A 19,587-nucleotide genomic window follows, 5' to 3' on the forward strand; every position below is an offset into this window, starting at 1 on the left:
TATTTACATTCCCAACAACAGTGCACAAGGGGTCCAGTTTCTCCACGTCCTTACCAACTCTTGCTATTTTCTGTTTTATTTATTTATTTTAAAAGAAGCATTCATTGAATATTTACTATGCCAAAGCCCTATACTTGGCAGACACTGGGGCTGCCAATATTGTTAAATTGTAGTCTCCCTGCTCTCAGGAACAAAAGGAGATTCTAGAGATAGGTTGAAATGCAAAGTAATAGGTGCTTAGGGGCGCCTGGGTGGCTCAGTGGGTTAAGCCTCTGCCTTTGGCTCAGGTCATGATCTCAGGTCCTGCAATCCAGCTCCCCACCCCCCAAATTGGGCTCTCTGCTTAGCAGGGAGCCTGCTTCCCCCTCTTCCTCCGCCTGCCTCTCTGCCTACTAGTGATATCTCTCCCTCTCTGTCAAACAAACAAACAAAAGTAATAGGTGCTTAATAGGATCAGAGCTTTGTGTAAACACAAAGGAGGAAAGGAGGAATTATTTGGGTAAAACTTCACAAAAGACTTGACATTCAAGCTGGGTGTTGAAAGGTGTGTGGGAGGAGGTCAGGTGGAGGAGGAAGGGTATTCTAAGCTTGCAGAGCAGCACCTAGTAGCTAGCCTTCAAGCTGGCCTCCAAGTTGGCCCCAGTGACTACCCCTGGTAGTCACACTCTTGTATAAGCCTCCCACTACACTTTGGGACATTGAATAGTTCCGACCTGTAAAACCAGTAGGATATTGTGCAAATGATGGTGTGTGACTTCTGAGGATATATCATAGAAGATCTTGTGGTTCCCTCTTGGATTTCTTGCTCCGGAGGAAGTCAGCCACCATGTCAAGAGGGCACTCAAGATGCCTTCTGAAGAGTGCCAAGTGAGGAGGAACTGAAACTTCCTCCCAGCCTAATAGCATAAGAATGCCAGCATTGGATTTGTCTGCTGTGTGAGGAAGCCACTGTGGAAGCCAATCCTCCAGCCCCATTAAACTTTCAGATGATGGCAGCTGTGGCCAACAGCTGACTGCAATCTCATGAAAGTTGGAGCCAAAGCTGCCCACGAAGCCGCTCTCCATTTCCTGACCAAACCACCCGAAAGCCAAAACTCAATGTGAGAAAATATAAATTTATTATTGTTTTAACACAGTAAGTTTTAAAATAATTTGTTACACAGAAAGATATAATGAATACAGCTTGAAGTGTGACGAAATCTGGTATGTGGTGGAAATGGTAACAGAAGAGACCACAGACAGAAACTCCCAAGTTAAAAGGCGACTCGCCCAAGGTTTGAGTAAGAGTGGGTGAGGGAGCCATCTGGTGGAGGTGGATGTGCTTAGACAGTCTCTTCTCTTCCCACACTTTTTTGTTTTTCTTTCTTTCTTTCATTTTTTTTTTTTAAGATTTTATTTATTTATTTGAGAGAGAGGGCGAAAGAGAGCATGAGAGGGGAGAAGGTCAGAGGGAGAAGTGGATTCCCCATGGAGCTGGGAGCCGGATGCGGGACTCGATCCCAAAACTCCAGGATCATGACCTGAGCCAAAGGCAGCCGCTTACCCAACTGAGACACCCAGGCGCCCCCCACTCCTTCTTCCCAACTTCTTCCACCTAGCATTTCCCACAAGTGTTTCTCCAAGGGCCACAGTGAGGTTTATGAGTCTATCATGTGGGCCATACACACCCTCGCTTAGAGATGTAAAGACTAATCTTTAGGAAAATGTCAAGTTATTAGTTATCCTCTTTTACTATTTTATTTTCTCCTTCAGTCTCTTTCACTTACCAGTGACACTAGGATTTGGGGCGAAGAATGAAGACTCAGAATACTGGAGAAGGGAAAGAAGGAACTGGGAGAACTGTATTATACAAAATTCAGAGTTCGAGTCCCAAAAGCAGAGTCTAGCTGACCAGTGTGTAGTTACCAGGGGGAGCCTTTGTTTATTGATATTGGCCATACTGTTGACCCTTTCTGGTCTTTAGAGCCTTCTTATATCCTCCAGAGTTCCCCCCAGATAACGTCTAATTCTTGAATAATATCTCTCAATTGTAGAGCTGCCAGAAGAAAGAAACAATAATACTACTGACCCCAGGCAGCGTGAGGCCAGTGGTCCAGGACCACCCAACAAGGAATTGCACAAAACCAAAATTTGCCTTTGGAGTAAATGACTGATTTACTTAACTACCTGGGAAATTTCGGGTAGCTTAGATATTAAAGAAAAAAAAAATCTTTCTAGACTTCTAGACTCATCCTGAAGGAGAAGAGGCTGAGTCCAAGCAGACAAGTCTGGACCAGCAACAAGGCCAGGCCCATCTAAGAAGTAGGAGGATTTCCGACTATAGTTCAGTAGTTGGTGTGGGGATTCGGATCTGTCTTCATTCCAGCTGTTTGGAGGAGTAAATGATAACCCCCAGATGGGTCAGCCAGACGAATGTATTGGATTTGAACCACAGCGGTGACATGCACGGTGGTAAACCTCTTGCTCCGCAATCCTTCGCGAACCGCAGTCACGCCTGGACCCAGTTGAATCTGGGCGGGGTCAGCGAGGAAAGACGCGCAGGCGCACTGCTGAAGAGGGCGCTCACCTGTGCTAGAGTGGGCGGAGCTAAACGCTGGAACAGGAGGCGGGGCGGGCGTAATGACGTCACGGATACGCCGCCGCAGAGCAATTCGCGTCCCGGAAGCGGTGGCAGCGGCGGGGGAGGCAGAGGAGGCTATCGGATTTGCTACTTCGGAGAGGCCCTTGGAAGAGGCGCGTCCTAGGGGTGGGGCGGGCCTGAGGAAACGCCTCGGGGTCTAGTGGCTTTTCCAGTGGTCCCTGGCCGTCCCCGCCCCTCCCCCAGCAGCCCTGCGACCGGGTAGGTGAAGTGCCACCCCTCCCGCCCCATCTCCGGGTCTCTGCCGACTGTGCGGAATTGGGCGCCTGGACGTCGCGGGGGCCGCCACCTGCTGGCCCAGCGACTTTGGGCGTGGCCTTCCCGGTCGGGGCAGCAGGGCCCGAGCCGGCTCCGTGGGCTGCAGAGGTGATGGTAGTCCTGGCCTCTGCCAGCGCTGACCACCTTCACCCTCTCCAGGACTTTTTACCTTGCACCGTCCCTGGATCCTTTAGTTCGAGCTCGGCCTGCGGGTATTTGGGCTCCCAGTGGCCCCTTGGTCACATCCCCACCCCCAGTCCCCGTCAGGTCTCAGTCCACTGCGAGGGACTAGCTTATGCTGCTGTGTGTCAAGGTTCCGCCCGTCCGTCCCCGTCCCCTCCTTTTCTTTTTAGGTTTTGAGGTAGGATTTTGAAATTAGGAAGAGGGTAAGGGTCTCCCCATCGGAGTGGGGAGGTGGAAATGGGGCCTTATGGAAGGAGGTGACTGCCCTGTGGGGTTCGAGGGAAAAGGGAGGGTAATGGGCAGGAATGGTCCAGGAAGTTGTTGGGAACAGAAAGGAGAAGGAAGCTTTAGAAGATGTGGTGGGGCAGGAGAAAGCATGGGAGTCCTAGAGGATGGACAGTTCGTTCACTCATTCAGTGAGCATTAATTAACCTTCCACTGTGTGCAAAAGCAGTGGTAAATGGAAGACATAGTTTTTGACCTGGTGGAGCTTCAAGTTAAGAAGCACAGGCTGGCAAGAAAGCCAAAATTTTACTTTAGTGGAATAAATGCTTTTAGGGCAAGTGCATGATTGGGATCATTGGGGAGGGTCTCCCATTCCATACTGGGGTGGTTGCCAAGATCCTCTCAGATCAAGGGAGCAGTGTTTCAGCAGTTACCTGAAGGGTGGGTAGGAATTAAGCAGGTCAAGAGTAGGTGAAAATATTCCAGGTCATCTTTTCTTTCTAGACATCAGAATGCCTCTTTCCAGCAGCCATAAGTACTCCGTCTTTATCATTTAGGCTCTTGATGGATCTCTGGGAAAAAGAACAGGATTTTTAATATCTGGGCAATTCACTTTATCCTGCTGAATGTGTCTTCTGTCTGTGAAATGGGTATTTCACCTGTAACCCTTCCTACCTCACAGGTTTATTATAGGCACCACATGTACTAATTTAAGTAGAAGGGTGGTGGGTACAGTGCAAATGCCAGGAATTATTATGGTTGCAGGATGCAGACATCAGAGCGTGAGGGGAGTGGGCCAGAGGTGAGCCCCAGCGTGATGCCTGAGGCTCCCCTGGAGTCTCCATCTGCCCCTACCAAGTCCCCGGCGTTTGATCTTTTCAACTTGGTCCTGTCCTACAAGAGGCTGGAGATCTACCTGGAACCCCTGAAGGATGCAGGTGACGGTGTCCGGTACTTGCTCAGGTAACAGACTTCGCAGAGTTGCTCTGACCATCTAGACCTTCTGCTTTCCTGCTCCATAGTTGTGCTGAGCGTTTAGGCAGTTTCTGGGCTATCCCTTTTGCCCTAGAGAGGAGTGGTTCTGGGAAGTCCATTGGTTCCCTGGGTTGATTCCAGACCCACCTCAGGAAAGGTAGGGCCCTGGGAACCATATGGTCTTTCACCAGAGTTTCTGCTATGTCGTTCAGTAAGCTCATATCTCAGGACTGCTAACTAGCCTCGAACATCAGGCCTTCTAAATCTTCTTAATTTTTATTTTTTTTTTAAAGATTTTATTTATTATTTATTTGACAGACAGACCGCAAGTAGGCAGAGAGGCAAGCAGAGAGAGAGGAAGGGAAGCAGACTCCCTGCTGAGCAGAGAGCTGGATGCGGGGCTCGATCCCAGGACCTGGGGATCATGACCTGAGCCGAAGGCAGAGGCTTTAACCCACTGAGCCACCCAGGCGCCCCAGGCCTTCTAAATCTTAAAGGAGCCCTTTTTTTTCCCTCCTTCTCTCTCAGTACTAGCATAATTAATATTAAAATTAGTTTGTAATTTTGAACATACTAAATACAAATACCTGTGAATAAGCAGGTACCCCTTTTGCTAATTTAGGATTGTGGAGCTCCAAATTTTTTGTTCTTATTTTGCTTTGACTTTCATCCTCTGTGATTCCTTTTTTCTCTTTTCAGCTCATTCTATTTCTTATCTTAAACAATTTTAATTACAGATACATGCTATTCTACTCCCTAAATACTTCAGTTTATTTCTAAATAATGACTTTTTTTAATGAGAAAAAGCAATATCACACCTAATAAAGTTAACAGTAATTTCTTGATAGCATCTTATACCCAGTTCTGATTTTCTCAGTTGTCCCAAGAATGTCATGTTTTGGCCAAATCAGATTCCAATCCAGGGTCACATTCTATGTGGTTATTATGTCCCTTAAGTTCTTTTTCAATCTAAAATGGTTTCCTTTTCATGATACTGACTTGCTGGAGACGGAGCTGACGGTCCTGAAGAATTTCCTACTTTGATTTTCTGGTAGCTTCCTCCTGGTGCAAATTAGAAGTTAGATTTAAAGGTTGGATCATATTCAAGTGAAACTCCCTCCCCCACAAAAGTCATGTGTTCCTAATATAGGGAGCCACGTAAATCCTGGTTGTCCTACAGAGCAACCCTTCATAACTTAGAACCTGTGAGTGGGGCTAATTTAGGGCTCACAACCTCCTGAAACTACATGTAAAACTTGGTACGTGCACACATGTTTATTTCTAAGGGAGAAGCTTCTAGTTTTCATCAAGCTCTCCAGTCTTCTGAGAGAGGTAAGAGATAGGGTGAGTGGAGTGGGGTTAACCTCTAAGAGTACTATTGAATATCATTCTTACCTCAGTCTGGAAATAGTGGGAGGTTTATTTTTTAATTCTCTGAACAAGGCCTTACATTTTTCTTGTTCCCTTCAGAACCCCTTTTATTTTATTTTATTTTTATTTTTTAAAAAAGATTTTATTTATTTATTTATTTGACAGATAGCGATCACAAGTTGGCAGAGGCAGGCAGAGAGAGAGGAGGAAGCAGGCTCCCTGCTGAGCAGAGAGCCCGATGTAGGGCTCGATCCCAGGACCCTGGGATCATGACCTGAGCCGAAGGCAGAGGCTTTAACCCACTGAGCCACCCAGGCGCCCCCAGAATCCCTTTTATTTATGGCTTTAGGCTAGAGGTGAGCTAGTTTATATTTCATAGCAATATTCTCTACCATTAGTTCACTTTCTCCTTGGTGCAAGGAATAGGGGACATGATGGTATGAGAGGTTTGATTTATAATCCCACCATGACCATATAGCTGAAATGAATTTTAGTTTTCCTTAGTGGAAGGGATGGGCCCTGGGGTTTTCTGCTGTGCACACACGCAGGTGTATGTGCATGTATGTGTATTTTACTCTTTTGTGGCAAAGCACAGAAGTTAAATACAGCCTGCCCCTTCACCTTTCTAACACTGGTCTCTTAGTGCTTCTTGGGACTCGTATGTTCGGGTTTTTCCGTTTTATGAAATTAGAAATCTGAGGGTGTGGTGTGATTCATTAAAGCTGGATGGAGGGGGAACGGCATTTGGCCTAAAGAGCCCCCAGGAGCTTGTGGTTCTGTGCCACTGGGAGACAGAGCGCTGGTGTGTGAAAATGCCTGTCAGATTAGTTTGTGCTTTTGATTGTTCTTTTCTTAGTAAAGAGGATTTGACTTTCAAGAGGGACCTAATCTTGAGCTTTGTCTGATAGTGTGAAGCCTACAGCTGCAGTAGATTTTTAACAGACTCCTCAGTTCTGGGATCAGCTACTCTAGTAGGTGGATCTCTGTGACCAAAGTGTCAGTAAAGACATGAGAAAGAATGGGAGAGGCTTTATAGTGTAAGTGACTTGAGTGGCTGTATGATGTTTTTATTTCTGAAACGGAGTTGGCTTTAGACCAGATTTTTAATTTGCTCTTACGCTTATAGCTGCCACTAGTTGGTTCTGAGGCCTAATTAGGGTGGCATAGTGGGGGATGCTGGGTTTCCAGAGGAAAGTAGACAGAGGTCATTTCATTCCCTTACTAATAACTTCTATGAAAAAATAAAAGGGGCACCTAGATGGCTCAGCTGGTTAAGTGTCTGACTCTTGATTTTGGCTCAGGTCATGATCTCAGAGTCATGAGATCAAGCCCTGTGTTGGTTCAGTCCATGCTCAGAGGGGTGTCTGCTTGAGATTCTCCCTTTCCCTCTCCCTCTGCTCTTCCACGCCCTCCTTCCCCCACAAAAAAATAGAAGCACTTAAATCAGTGAACCTCATTTAGCAACTGAAATACCTCAATCACAGCAAAAGAAAATACACTGAAGTTCTGAATACATTGCTTACCAGCAACAAACCTGTTTATTTCTCTTTGACTCTCCCTCAGTTGGTTGACCTTATAAATGCTACACTGCTGTTTTTTTTTTTTTTTTTTTTAAGATTTTATTTATTTGACAGTGAGAGAGGGAACACAAGCAGGGGGATTGGGAGAGGGAGAAGCAGGCTTACTTCTGAGGAGGGAGCCCGATGTAGGGCTCGATCCCAGGACCCTGGGACTGTGACCTGAGCTGAAGGCAGACGCTTGACAACTGAGCCACCCAGGCACCGCTACACTGCTGTTTAGAATTTAGGCATCCATGCTTTCATTGTTACATCTTTGCTCCTTTCCCCCTATTAAATGTCCTTTATCAGGGATGAAGCCAGCAGAATTTGCTTGTCCTCAGCAACTCAAGTCTCTGGTCTTCTTCCTTTCCTCTTTGGGGGCTTCTGCACTGCTGTTTGGTGGTGATGGTGGGGGGTGCTGGTTCTGCATGTGTTTCCAGATGTTCCAGTTCACTTAGGGCGTGTCTGCTGAAAGAATGCTATACCCCGGTTTCAATTTCTTTTTTGATCTATTAAAACAAAATCTTCATTATCTTTTCTCCTTTTGGATTGCCATGTTAAGATCTCAAAATTTCAGAAATAAGTGAAGTCACAAACGCGGTCACATAAATCCTTCACATTCTGTTCTTTTGATTTCTGTATTAGATGAATCTTGCACAGCAAGTATATATATGTTCCTGTGAAGTTGTACAAAGAATAAGTGAACATTGTCAAGAAGAAAGTTCATCATTGTCACCTCTTTTTTTTTTTTTAAACGTGCTTTTTTTTTTTTTAAAGATTTTATTTATTTATTTGACAGAGAGAAATCACAAGTAGACGGAGAGGCAGGCAGAGAGAGAGAGGGGGAAGCAGGCTCCCCGCTGAGCAGAGAGCCCGATGCGGGACTCGATCCCAGTACCCTGAGATCATGACCTGAGCCGAAGGCAGCGGCTTAACCCACTGAGCCACCCAGGCGCTCCCATTGTCACCTCTTAAAGAGACCAGAACATTACAAAACACAGTTAAACAGTATTAACTGGGTTTCTTAACAGGTATTTTATAATTTTTTCTCCTTCTGGGAGAAAGTTCCCTAGGTCTTCTAGTTCTGAGAGGACACCTTTTCTTGTCCTGGGGCCTAATGGGTGACCTTAACTCCTCTCCCAGTTCCCTATCCACGTGAGTGGACACTTTTCATTTTTCCTTGACACTCAGAGCTCCAGACTCCCTCCTCTTGATGACCCACCCGTGATGGCCATCTCCTCCTCCCACCCTCTCACGCCCAAATTGGAGGAGTGGCCATCTTTAGTGACCAGGACTTTCTTGTGTTGTAGGTGGCAGACGCCTTTGTGTTCCTTGCTGACCTGTCTGGGCCTCAACGTCTTGTTCCTCACTTTGAATGAGGGTAAGAACTGATTCCAGGGGATTTTTGTGAATGAACGTGGGAAGGAATTCCAAGAAGTGGCCCCTTGTCTTGCCATGGAGTTGGCCTCCTTCCCTGTCTGCTTGATGTCAGAAAACCGGCTCTGGAGCGACACACTCTGGGCTAGAATCCTGGCTGGATTGTTGAGGTGGCACGTTCTTTAATCTGTTTGTCAAGGCCTAATTTTCCTCATCTCTAAAGGGAGGATAATAATAGTGCTCTCCTCAGAGAGTAGTTGTGAGGAACGAGGTAGCCTGTATATTACTTTTAGCACGGCACCTGACACAGAGTAAGGACCCGCTGTATTGTAGCTATTATTATTGTTTCCTTCTTGACTGAATGCTGGTGTTTTAACCTTTTTCCATTTTTATTTCCAAGCTGATTCCAGGGTCAGTGAGGGCATGACATGTGGTGAAGGTGCCAGGGAGGTGAATGGTTAAGAGATTTTTGCCACATCCATTGATTTCCTCTGGCTCAGCTGGTGAGCCTGGAGGGGGCTGCTGAGCAGTCACCAGCTCTGAGGGGTCTGTGGCATGAAGGCTTTGAGGTAGATGTGTGGACAGGTGGGTGGCTCTAGAGATCTTGGGTAGTGATGTCTCCTGGGGACTGTTTGTGACAAGATATACCAGGACCCAGGCCTTTTCCTTTTTGAACTGACAAGTGGCTGCAGAAAAAGCTAACCCCCTGGGGGGAGATGTGTAAAAGGCCTGAGACAGAGTCTTCTGAGGAACTGGGTCCTTTATTCATGTATTCATTCTTCTGTCAAACTTGCATTTCTCAAGTGTCTCCTTTGTTTCCTATGGAGATGCGGATTCAGTGGGTTGAAAACCCAGTTTTTACATAAGACCTCCATTATCTGTTTGTCCAATGACAGATACTTAACTAGCATTTACTGTGTGCCCAGTGCTCTCTTAGTTTGCTTTGGGGGTACCATGCTACATGGAAGAAGGTCTTTCTTTGGATTTTCTCTCAGCCTCCCCATTTCTCAGTCCACAGTGGTGTGTCTGTGGTATTCTAAAAGCCAAACGAAAGGCTTCCAATCTGCCCCGGTGGCCCAAAAGGTCAGAATGTCAGTCACAGGGATCTGTTAACGGCCAGACTCCAGGCAGGAGCCCCCTACTGTGTGCTCACATAGATTTGTTAATGTTAAAAAACAAAAAGAAAATGAGTCTGGGGCTATGATAGTGACCAAACTGGATGGAGTCCCAGCCTTCAAGATCCTTTTTATGGAGGAGAAAGCAACTATGCCTATAATCAATCAGTCATGTGGTGAAAAATTTTGTGAGGGAAAATAAAGCTGGGTTAAAGGCTTGGAGAGTGAGCAGGGGAGACACTCTTTCACCTGAGGTGATCAGGGAAGGTCTCTTGGACAGAGCCCTGGAGGAGGTGAGGGAGCGAGTATGTGGGCCTCTGGTGGACAGAGGCCCCCGGTCCTTGCTCCTCATTTACCTGCAGTGTTATTGATCCGTAGGCGCATGGTACTCCGTGGGTGCCCTAATGATTTCAGTGCCTGCCCTTCTGGGCTACCTTCAGGAGGTTTGCCGGGCACGGCTGCCTGAGTCAGAGTTGATGCGGAGGAAGTATCACAGCGTGAGGCAGGAGGACCTCCAGAAAGTTCGCCTGTCTCGCCCCGAGGCTGTGGCTGAGGTGAAGAGCTTGTGAGTATGGAAGGGGCCGGGGCGGTGGGAGATGGTCACAGTGGCAGCGGCCACCACACTGAGTGCTTGCATTGTATGAGGCGGTCTTTCCTCTCATCTGTCGGGTTCTTTCCTCTCATCTTTTGAACAGCTCTGGGAGGTAGCTACTGTTAGTATCCTCCATTTATGGATGAAGAAAAAGGCTTGCATGGCGAAAAGGGGACCAAGCTGGAATGAGAATCCAGATCTAGCTGATTTCACAACAACCTGTGTTCTTTCCACTAGAGAGACAGTTCTGGGTCTTAACGGAGCGTATGCATGCATGCATGAGCCACGGCCAGGGTTCAAATTCCAGCCCTCCATTTACCGGCTGTGTGGCAACCTGTGGCATCTCTGCGCCTCGGGTTCCTCACCTGTTAAATGGCATAATAGTAGGCTTGCCTCATAGGTGGTTGTGAAGAGTGAATGAGTGAGTGTCCAGTACCCAGGAAGTTTCCGATAAGGGTTAGTCATCGTTACTACACTATCAGGAAGCTTCCTAAATGTGACAGAGCTGGTACTTCCGAAGAGCCACGTTAAGACCATTGAATAACATTAACCATAGCAACTGCAAAGCTTCAAAAAAAAAGTTAAAAACAAAATGGAGGCCTGGGCCTGACCCTGTCTGAGTCCATTTTCTGGAGTAGGGTCTGGGTCTCTGTGGTTTTTAATACCCCCCCACTCTTTTTTTTTTAAAATAAATGACTTTATTTATTTATTTTTAAAAAGATTTTATTTATTTACTTGACAGAGATCACAAGTAGGCAGAGAGGCAGGCAGAGAGAGAGAGGAGGAAGCAGGCTCCCTGCCGAGCAGAGAGCCCGATGCGGGACTCGATCCCAGGACCCTGAGATCATGACCTGAGCCGAAGGCAGCGGCCTAACCCACTGAGCCACCCAGGCACCCAAATAAATGACTTTAAACTCAAGTAAGAGTTGCAAGAATAATACTCCCAGATGCCCTGTGCCCAGCTAGAACAGTGATTACATTTGCCACATTGGCTTCCTCTGTTGCTTTTCTCTTGCATGTTACTTTTTTTCCTTCCGAACCATTGAAAGTAAGTGCAGACATCATGCCTATTTACTCCAAATACTTCTCTCCTAAGGACAAGACTTTCTCTTATGTATTTATAATTGTATAATTAAAATCAGGAAATTTTACATGGCTAACATCAGCATTCTTGCAATTATCTAATAGGTAGTTAATAATCAGATTTTACCAATGATATTAATAAGGTTTTTTATATACATTTCCCTTCATCCAGAATCCAGTCCCAAGTCCTACATTACATTTAGTTTTTATGTCTTCTTAGTCTTCTGTAACCTGGAATAGTTTCCTTAGTCTTTGTTTCTCATGACCTTGACACTTTTAGATAGGATGAGCTTATTATTGTGTAGAATTTCCCTCAGTTTGGGGTTATTTGGCTCCTTATGATTAGGTGGAGGTTTTGCCTTTTTGCAGGAATATGACAAGCAGTGTGTTGTCAGTGTATTGTATCAGGAGGCAAATGATGTCATTCTGTCCCATTAAGGGAGATGCTGAATTTGGTTGTTTGGTTAAGGTTTTTCTGTTGTAAAATGGCCATTGTTGGGTCTTGTCTTTAACACTTTATTACTGTGATAGTTGCGAAGGTGATTTTCTAATTGGCGTTGTTAGCCAGCATCTGCTCTAAGAAAGAGCTCTTCCGTCTTATCAGTATTAACTTGAGATTCTTAATTTTATTTAATAGGTTGTAATCCATTATTGTCATTATTTTGATCTCAGATTGTCTTAGGTTTGACCTAGGAGCTCTTTTGAACTGGCTTCTGTGTTCTTTTGATATGTCCCATCCTTTTTTTTTTTTTTTAAAGATTTATTTATTTATTAGAGAGTGTGGGAGCACATGCGCATGGGGGTGGGAAGGTGGGAGTGGAGGGGCAGAGGGAGAGAGAGAATCTTTTTTTTTTTTTTTAAGATTTTATTTGTTTATTTCACAGACAGAGATCACAAGTAGCCAGAGAGGCAGGCAGAGAGAGGGAAGCAGGCTCCCTGCTGAGAGCCCAATGCAGGACCCTGAGATCCCAGGACCCTGAGATCATAGCCTGAGCTGAAGGCAGAGGCTTAACCCACTGAGCCACCCAGGCAGCCCAGAGAGAGAAAATCTAAAGCAGATGTCCTGCTGAGCACGGAGCTTGATGCGGGGCTTGGTCCCATAATTCTGAGATCATGACCTGAGCCCAAATCAAGAGCCGGGTGCTCAACCGCCGGAGCTCAACCACCCATCATTTCTGAGCGCATATAATATTCAGAGTCATCTTATGCTTGCGCTGCCGCCACTCTGGAATGAGCCATTTCTCCACCGGGCCTTTCAGAAACCAAGATCTGGGTGCAGCATGCATTCATTACTTCTGGGGGTGGATCCATTTAAAAAAACCTCTCCAGGTGAGTCTGCCTTACAGCCCAGGTGGAGACACAGTGCTCTCTCCTGCCATTTATCCTACAGCTATAGCATGTCTGTCTGTGAGGGGGGTTCCTTGCTCCTCATTGTCTCTCAGCCTGGGGAAGTTAAACAGCTGGCCCTACCCCAGCAGCTAGGAAAAGACCCAAGCAGGAACATTTGTCCTGTTTGCATCTCTGTAGGGGTTCCAAAAGGGGGCCTGAAACGTACGCAGTTTCTTCTGAGCTCTCTGCCCCGCCTTTGGGTTCGAAGAGACCAGCTGTCCCTGGCTAGCTAGCTATGCCCGTGAGGTCCTAGCTCCTGTGGCTCCGAGCTCTGGCTCACGGCAGTGCCCTGTGCCCACAGCCTGATCCAGCTGGAGGCCTTCCTGAGCCGCCTTTGCCGCACCTGCGAGGCCGCCTACCGTGTGCTGCACTGGGAGAACCCCACCGCATCCTCACAGTGAGTGGACGCCGCTCCCCCCACCGCTGCCCTGCAGGGATTTGCCAGGACAGGGAGCTCCTGCTCCCCTTGCTCGGCGGGGAGAGCCTCTGAGGCTCTTGTGTGTAGGCCTGCCTGTGAACTTGGGGGCTGGGATGTACTGCTTTTGTTTAGTCACCTTTTAGGTGTGGTAAAAATATTTTGAGAGTAGAAATGTAACTCACCATGTAATCTCACCCACTCGTTTGATTAGCAGATGTCATGTTTATGAAGTGTGCCCGTTGCCGAGTGGCTGTGTTCCAGAGTGATTTCCTTCTGATCTTAGGAGTTTCTGACGCTGTGGTTCCTCTCTTTCGTTGCAGGTTCTATGGGGCTCTTCTGGGCACAGTTTGCATGCTTTATCTGCTGCCCCTGTGCTGGGTCCTTGCCCTTTTAAACAGCACGCTCTTTCTGGGGAATGTGGAGTTCTTCCGAGGTAAGCCTCGGACAGCTTGGACAGCTCAGCAGAGGCTCAGGCTCTGCGGGCTAGGTTAGGCTCCCGGGTTTGTCCAGCCCTCCAGCTAATCATCGTTTGCTGTGCCTTCCACAAGGGGGCAGCACCACACCAGGGTAGTTTCTGGGAGGGCTCCTGGGCTCTGCATCTGAGATGTCAGGGGGCATCCAGGGGGAGGCTGCTACTGTGGGAGGTCCCTCTCCCTTCCCAAGACTGTGAATCCCTACTTATGTGATGTGGTGGCTTCTGGGAGATGAGGGAGGGATGTTTTCCCAGTGTTGCCACCCGCATCCTGGGATGCAGCCACCTGGAGGGGCTACTTCGAGTGATCCCGGAGTTCTAGTCTGCCGTCTAGCTTCTAAAGCGGGGAGGCAGTCTGGAGAGGTCCTGAGCCACAGAAGCCCGGGTTTGCACATGTGTTTGGTTGATTGCTGTGTTTGTTTGCCTTCCCGTAGTTGGGTGATTAGTTACCGAAGCCGTAATTCATCCAACACAGTGCATTTAATCCCCCTGTAGCCGTCAAATGGGGTGGGTGGGGGTAGCCCTGTTCTGCTTATGAGGCTCAGGTTAGGTGATCTGTTCAGAGTTAGGAGGGTGACTTTCTTGCATCTGAGAGCAGGCTGGTGCAAGAGGCCAGCTACCTGTAGAAGGGGGGATCCCCAGAGCACCACTTATTCCATCCTGTTTATGCCCCCCACTCTGTTCTTGCCCTGGACAGTGGTGTCTGAGTACAGGGCACGTCTGCAGCAGCGGCTGAACCCCAAGCAGAAAGACAGCGTCTTTGAGAGCCCGGCACTGCTGGAGGCTGGGGAAAAGTGTGCTGTGCGGGACTGCACACCTGCACCCACGCCCACAGAGGTGAGCGCCCCCTACCAGAGGGTAGAGCCTTCTGCAGGCAGCGGATGGGGCCTTCTGGTTTCCCAGCTTGTTCATGCCCCGGAGCTCCTGGCCTCTTCACAGTTCCTGCTGCTTCCCTGGCCTCCTTTTCTCAGAAATGTTTAATAATGATAAGCGTAATGATAACAGCTACTGCTTGCTTTGTTGAATGCTTACTCTGCTGATGTAAGGACTTTAGAGGTACTACTGGGTGAGGTGTAGGTTGCTTCCGAGAATGAGAGGGTTTGCTGCTGCATGGGACAAGGCTGAGGCCCAGAGTGCTTGTGCCAGTGTTGGGGGGGAGGCAGGACTCAGACCAGGCCCTGTGGTTCTAGCACCTGAGCTGTGCAGCCACTGTGGGGCCCAGGTCGCTGTCCCTCTAGGTCAGAGAGGGCCCTCCTTCTCATGACTTCTTTCTCGAATATGTGCCATTTCCCCTGGGGCAGGAATGGATGTTTTAGGGAACCTGGATGTTGGCTCCAGGGAGCTGGTGGCCTCTGCCTTGGGGGCAGGGCTCCCCTCTCCTTCTGTAATAGTCTCTCTTCCCAGGACCTCACGCCCGGCAGTGTGGAGGAGGCTGAGGAGGCTGAGCCCGATGAGGAGTTCAAAGATGCGATTGAGGTGGGTGGCCCTTCCCTACCACACTCTACTGATCAGGCGGGAAGCCAGCTGGTCTGGAGCTGGGTGGCTTCTCACATCCCAAATCCAGGTTTTTCAGTTCTCTTTATCCAGATGAGAAGCCAGAACTTGTGAGCTAGAGCTCGCTGGATGAAAGGGTACCTCTGAGCTTCCTTCCGTTCGCTGACTGATCTACTCCTCTGTCATGCGTGCTTAGGGCAAGGATGGCTCTGGAAGCCTCTGGGAAGTGCCCTGTATCGGGGGCTGGATCATTTACCAGCTAAGCTGGAGACTCTGGGCTTGGTGCCTTGGTTGTGGGGAAGGCAGACTTGGGGAGGGCACTGGCCCAGGTCTCTCACTGCTCTTATGCAGAATGAGATTCGAAAGATATCTCTTTGGCGGGTAGAGGGGGGGGAAGCTGGAGAAAGTGGTTGCAGGCCAAGGGCTAGGTCAGAATCTTCCTGATTTTAAGACAGTGACTCAAACTGATAGTTTGTAGAAGCATTTTATTTGGCATCCAAGATTTAAAAACATTTACAAATGGATAGATTTCAGTGATGAGTCTGGATTTTCAGTTTCTCTGAACAGTCAGCAGCTCTGGTAGTCCCGAGTGTGCAGTGGTCAGTGTGGCTGAGGAGTGACTGTCCCCTTTAGAAAAGCCCCTGCCCCCACCCTCCTTGTCCCCGGTCACTGAGTGCTTATGTGGTGGCTGTTGTCACAGCTGTGCTGTTGCATTTCCATAGAGCAGGACATCATTTCCCTATCTCTCTGTAAAGGAGGAAATTGCAGTATTGAGAAAAGGGGTCTTGTGCATTGCCCCGGGCCTGTGATTTACCCTAGCCCACTTCCCTCTCACCTCAGCCTCACCCACATCCGCATTTACATTTTCAGCTGCTTAATGACTTCCCCCAGACTTGAGTATGCCACTGTAGACTGTGCATCTCGGGGTGGTGGTGGAGGGAGTGAGGACAGCCAGGGTCTTCGGGCTCTTTTGTTCCTGACCCACAATAGCGAACACATTTTACATCTTGGCCTAGTTCACACTTATGTCTGCAAAATATGTAAAACTTAAATGGAGCAAAAGTTTTCTGAAAATACATTTTAAGGGATATTTTCTGTTCTATTGAAATCATGAGCTACTTTTAGTGAATTATCTCACCCAGTTTGAGAAACCATAGTACCCAGCTTCTCTCAAGCTGATGCGATGCTGGGCTCCTCCCCCGGGGGCCTCTGTGGACGTTATCCTCTGTGGTGTGCTCAGACAGAACTCAGGGGCGCTTCTGTATTTCTCTCGGCCTGTGGGACCCCTCCTGGTGGCGTCCTTCCTGCTGTCTATCTCTGTTTTCTCTCCTTCTCCCGCACACCTTGGGAGGCAGGAGACTCACTTGGTGGTGCTGGTAAGTAGGAGCCTTGGTGAGGCGGGCAGGGACTGGGCAGGGGGAGGCTGACCGAGCCGGCTGGCCCCGTGCCTCGTGGGGTATGCTGTGCTGGGGGCATCTGCACGTGGCTCCCGGAGCCCTGCCACAAGGTGGGCAGGACTGGAAGCAGCTGTTCCCACAGGAGGATGACGAAGGTGCCCCGTGTCCAGCGGAAGACGAGCTGGTCCTACAGGACAACGGGTTTCTGAGCAAGAATGAGGTACTACGCAGCAAGGTGTCCCGGCTCACGGAGCGGCTTCGCAAACGCTGCCCTTCCAACAACTTCGGTACGGCCAGGCCTGAGAAAGGGGGCTGTGTGGGTGTCGTGGGGCCAGAGTTTGGGAACTGTGGGTACTGGTTTGTGATGAGAGTAAGGAGTAACGCCATGTGCCCGGGCCCCAGGGAGGGTAGCAGGCAAACAGTGGCACTGCCAAGGGAGTGAGTCTGCATTCCTTCTTGTTCCTCTGTCCTCCTTGAACGTTAACTTGAGGGAAGTTGAGGCGCTCTGTTCCAGAAACGCCACTCCAGGATTGGAGAGTGGTGTCATCCTGAGGCAGAGGCCCAGAAGGCAGTGTGGCAGGATGGCTGAGAACAAGATGTAGCGTCTGACTGCCCCCGGGGTAAATCCCAGCTCTTCTGGGTGTCCTTGAGCAAACGATATAACCTCTCTGTGCCTCAGGTTCCCGTTCTAAGAAACGGCAGTAATAACAGTTCTTATCTCATGGGGTTCTTGGAGGTCTCTAATTTGGTGATGCTTATTAAGTGGTAGCACAATGCTGGCTGGGTGACAGTAGGTTGCTTAGTAAGGGGGGTGTGAACATGAGGGGTCCTGGTCCGTCCCGCAGGTGCCTAGCAGCTTCTCTGGATCTTTCCTGTCCGGCTCGAAACAAGTTGAAGCAAAAAGTATCTTCCTTTGCACATGATAGAATCCCGAGTCCCTTCTCCTCAGCCAAGTTTGTGGACTGATCAGTCCTTATTTTACTGGGAGGGTCAGGGCGGCTCAAGGAAGGCAGCTTTGGAGAAAGGTAGACATGACTGTTAGCATGGTGGGAAGCCCGGCTCCGACCGGGAGAGCAGTTGCTGAGCCAGATAAAGTTCTGGCTGAAGAGAGCAGGTGACTTGGGGGTCATGCTGGTCTGGAGGAAGAGCCTTGCTTGTGCTTGGTGTTGGCCTCCAGGAGGATGGGGCGGCTATGCTGTTCATTCCGGTGGGAGTGAGTTCTAGAGTCTGCATCCTGGGAGAAGCCCTGGGGTTCTTTTGAGGAATTTGGCCCAGGGCATCCAGGGGCCTGCCTTCCTGCCCCTGTGGCACCAGGGCCCTTGTTCTCCAGGATTAGAGGTCCTGGGCATGCTTTTTCTTTCTGCTCTGTGAGTGCGCCCCAGTCATTTCCAGTTCCCTTTTGTTTGTGGTGATCACAGACTTCTCCGGGGCACTGTGTTCAGTGCACTTGCACGTACATGGTCTCATCTAGTCCAGATGGTAGATGCGATAGGGACAGGCAGTTCTTAGGGGCTTAGGAGCATCTGGGTTCCAGAAGTTCCAAGTGACACTATGTAAGAATTCGTATTCTTGCTGTAGCATGTGATTCATCCATGTGTATGAATTTTAAGTCAAGGCCTTTAGACGTTCTCATTTGCAGGTGAGTAACCTCAGGTGAGAAAAAGTGATTTGCCTTATGTCTTCAGCCAGTTAATGGTCGAGCTATGACTCAAATCCAAGCCATTTGATGTGGCTCCTGTGTTCTTGTATTTTTTTCTCACTCATCATGCTCCCTTTGCCTTAGTGTCTGAAGTCCTCTGGTTTTATGTCTTATTTTATTTTATTTTTTTAAAGATTTTATTTATTCATCAGAGAGAGATCACAAGTAGGCAGAGAGGTAGGCGGGGGAGGGGGGGGGGAAGCAGGCTCCCTGCTGAGCAGAGAGCCTGACTCGGGCCTCGATCCCAGGACCCTGGGATCATGACCTGAGCCAAAGTCAGAGGCTTTAATCCACTGAGCCACCCAGGCGTCCCTATGTCTTATTTTAATACTTGGTTTTTGGTTCAGGTAGTCCCAGCTGGGTTGGGTGAAGGCCTTTCAGGTTCACATGAGGCTGGCAAGGGCAGAAAATGCTGCTTTTTTGGTAAGCCTCTTTTAATTCCCATTCTTTAAGACTGCTCGATGTCCTCTTCCTGAGATGTTCTCAGACTCCTTGCTGTGAGGGCAGGTGCAGCTGCTCTGCTTCTGGGTCTGGCTCCCACAGGCTAGGGGGAGGTGAGCCACATTCAGCACAACTCCATTCTGGCTGCCCGTGGAGGGCGGGGACAGGGACAGACGAGGACAGGCTGCTCAGGGGCTTCTTCGTGGCCCTGCTCTGTCCCAGAGGCTCTTTGACCATTACCCTGGCAGGGCCCACGAAATCTTAGGCTCCTTCCTGCTCCCGTGGCATCATTACATGGTGCGTCAGGCCCTTTGCTGAGGGTGGGGACAGGGAGAGTTGGTAGATGTTGGAACAGGGCTGCTCTCCTCCATATACCTGTTTTGAGCTGGTGTCAGCATCCTAAGCCCTCCTTGGCTCAGGCTTGTGCAGTGATTACATGTTGGTTTCACCAGACCACATGGCTGCCCCGGGATCCTTGGCCCTGATGTTCCATCCTGGACTTGGGCCTGAGTGTCAGTCTTTGAGTGGCTTCAATCCTCTGCCCCGTGCCTTTGTCCCCTTTGCTAAGGAGAAGCAGAGATGGATTGCTTCTTTTTTTTAAAGATTTATTTAGTGGGGCACCTGGGTAGCTCAGTTAATTAAGTGTCTCAGTTGATTAAGTGCTGGTCATAATCTCAGGGTCCTGGGATCGAGCCCTGCATTGGGGTCCCTGCTTGGTAGGGAGTCTGCTTCTCCCTCTCCCTCTGCCTACCCCATCCCCACTCATGTTCTCGCTCTCAAATATATAAATAAAACCTAAAATAGAAAATATTTATTTATTTATTTTTAAAAGATTTTATTTATTTATTTGACAGAGAGACACGGTGAGAGCAAGAACACAAACAGGGAGGGTGGGAGAGGG

At 48.7% G+C, this 19,587-nt stretch overlaps 1 protein-coding gene across 9 annotated transcripts in view; it reads left to right on the forward strand.

Moving 5' to 3' along the window:
* Window positions 1–2,626: 2,626 nt before the first annotated feature.
* Window positions 2,627–19,587, forward strand: part of ZFYVE27 (zinc finger FYVE-type containing 27) — a 38,780-nt gene continuing 21,819 nt past the window's right edge. For 7 of the 9 annotated variants that reach the window (XR_004278498.1, XR_004278499.1, XM_032311979.1 and 4 more), the window contains exons 1-10: window positions 2,627–2,839; window positions 4,070–4,267; window positions 8,520–8,590; window positions 10,080–10,266; window positions 13,067–13,162; window positions 13,504–13,616; window positions 14,353–14,492; window positions 15,060–15,131; window positions 16,505–16,525; window positions 16,689–16,833. Coding sequence is in view for 7 of the 9 variants with exons in the window: in XM_032311979.1 (XP_032167870.1) it covers window positions 4,071–4,267; window positions 8,520–8,590; window positions 10,080–10,266; window positions 13,067–13,162; window positions 13,504–13,616; window positions 14,353–14,492; window positions 15,060–15,131; window positions 16,505–16,525; window positions 16,689–16,833 (1,042 nt within the window). In the remaining 2 variants the exon portion in view is untranslated. The remainder of the gene's footprint in view (window positions 2,840–4,069; window positions 4,268–8,519; window positions 8,591–10,079; window positions 10,267–13,066; window positions 13,163–13,503; window positions 13,617–14,352; window positions 14,493–15,059; window positions 15,132–16,504; window positions 16,526–16,688; window positions 16,834–19,587) is intronic. The other 2 variants (XM_032311980.1, XM_032311982.1) reach the window with 1 other exon arrangement.

The sequence above is a fragment of the Mustela erminea genome, chromosome 14 (assembly GCF_009829155.1).
Source record: "Mustela erminea isolate mMusErm1 chromosome 14, mMusErm1.Pri, whole genome shotgun sequence".
NCBI classification, from domain to species: Eukaryota; Metazoa; Chordata; class Mammalia; order Carnivora; family Mustelidae; genus Mustela; species Mustela erminea.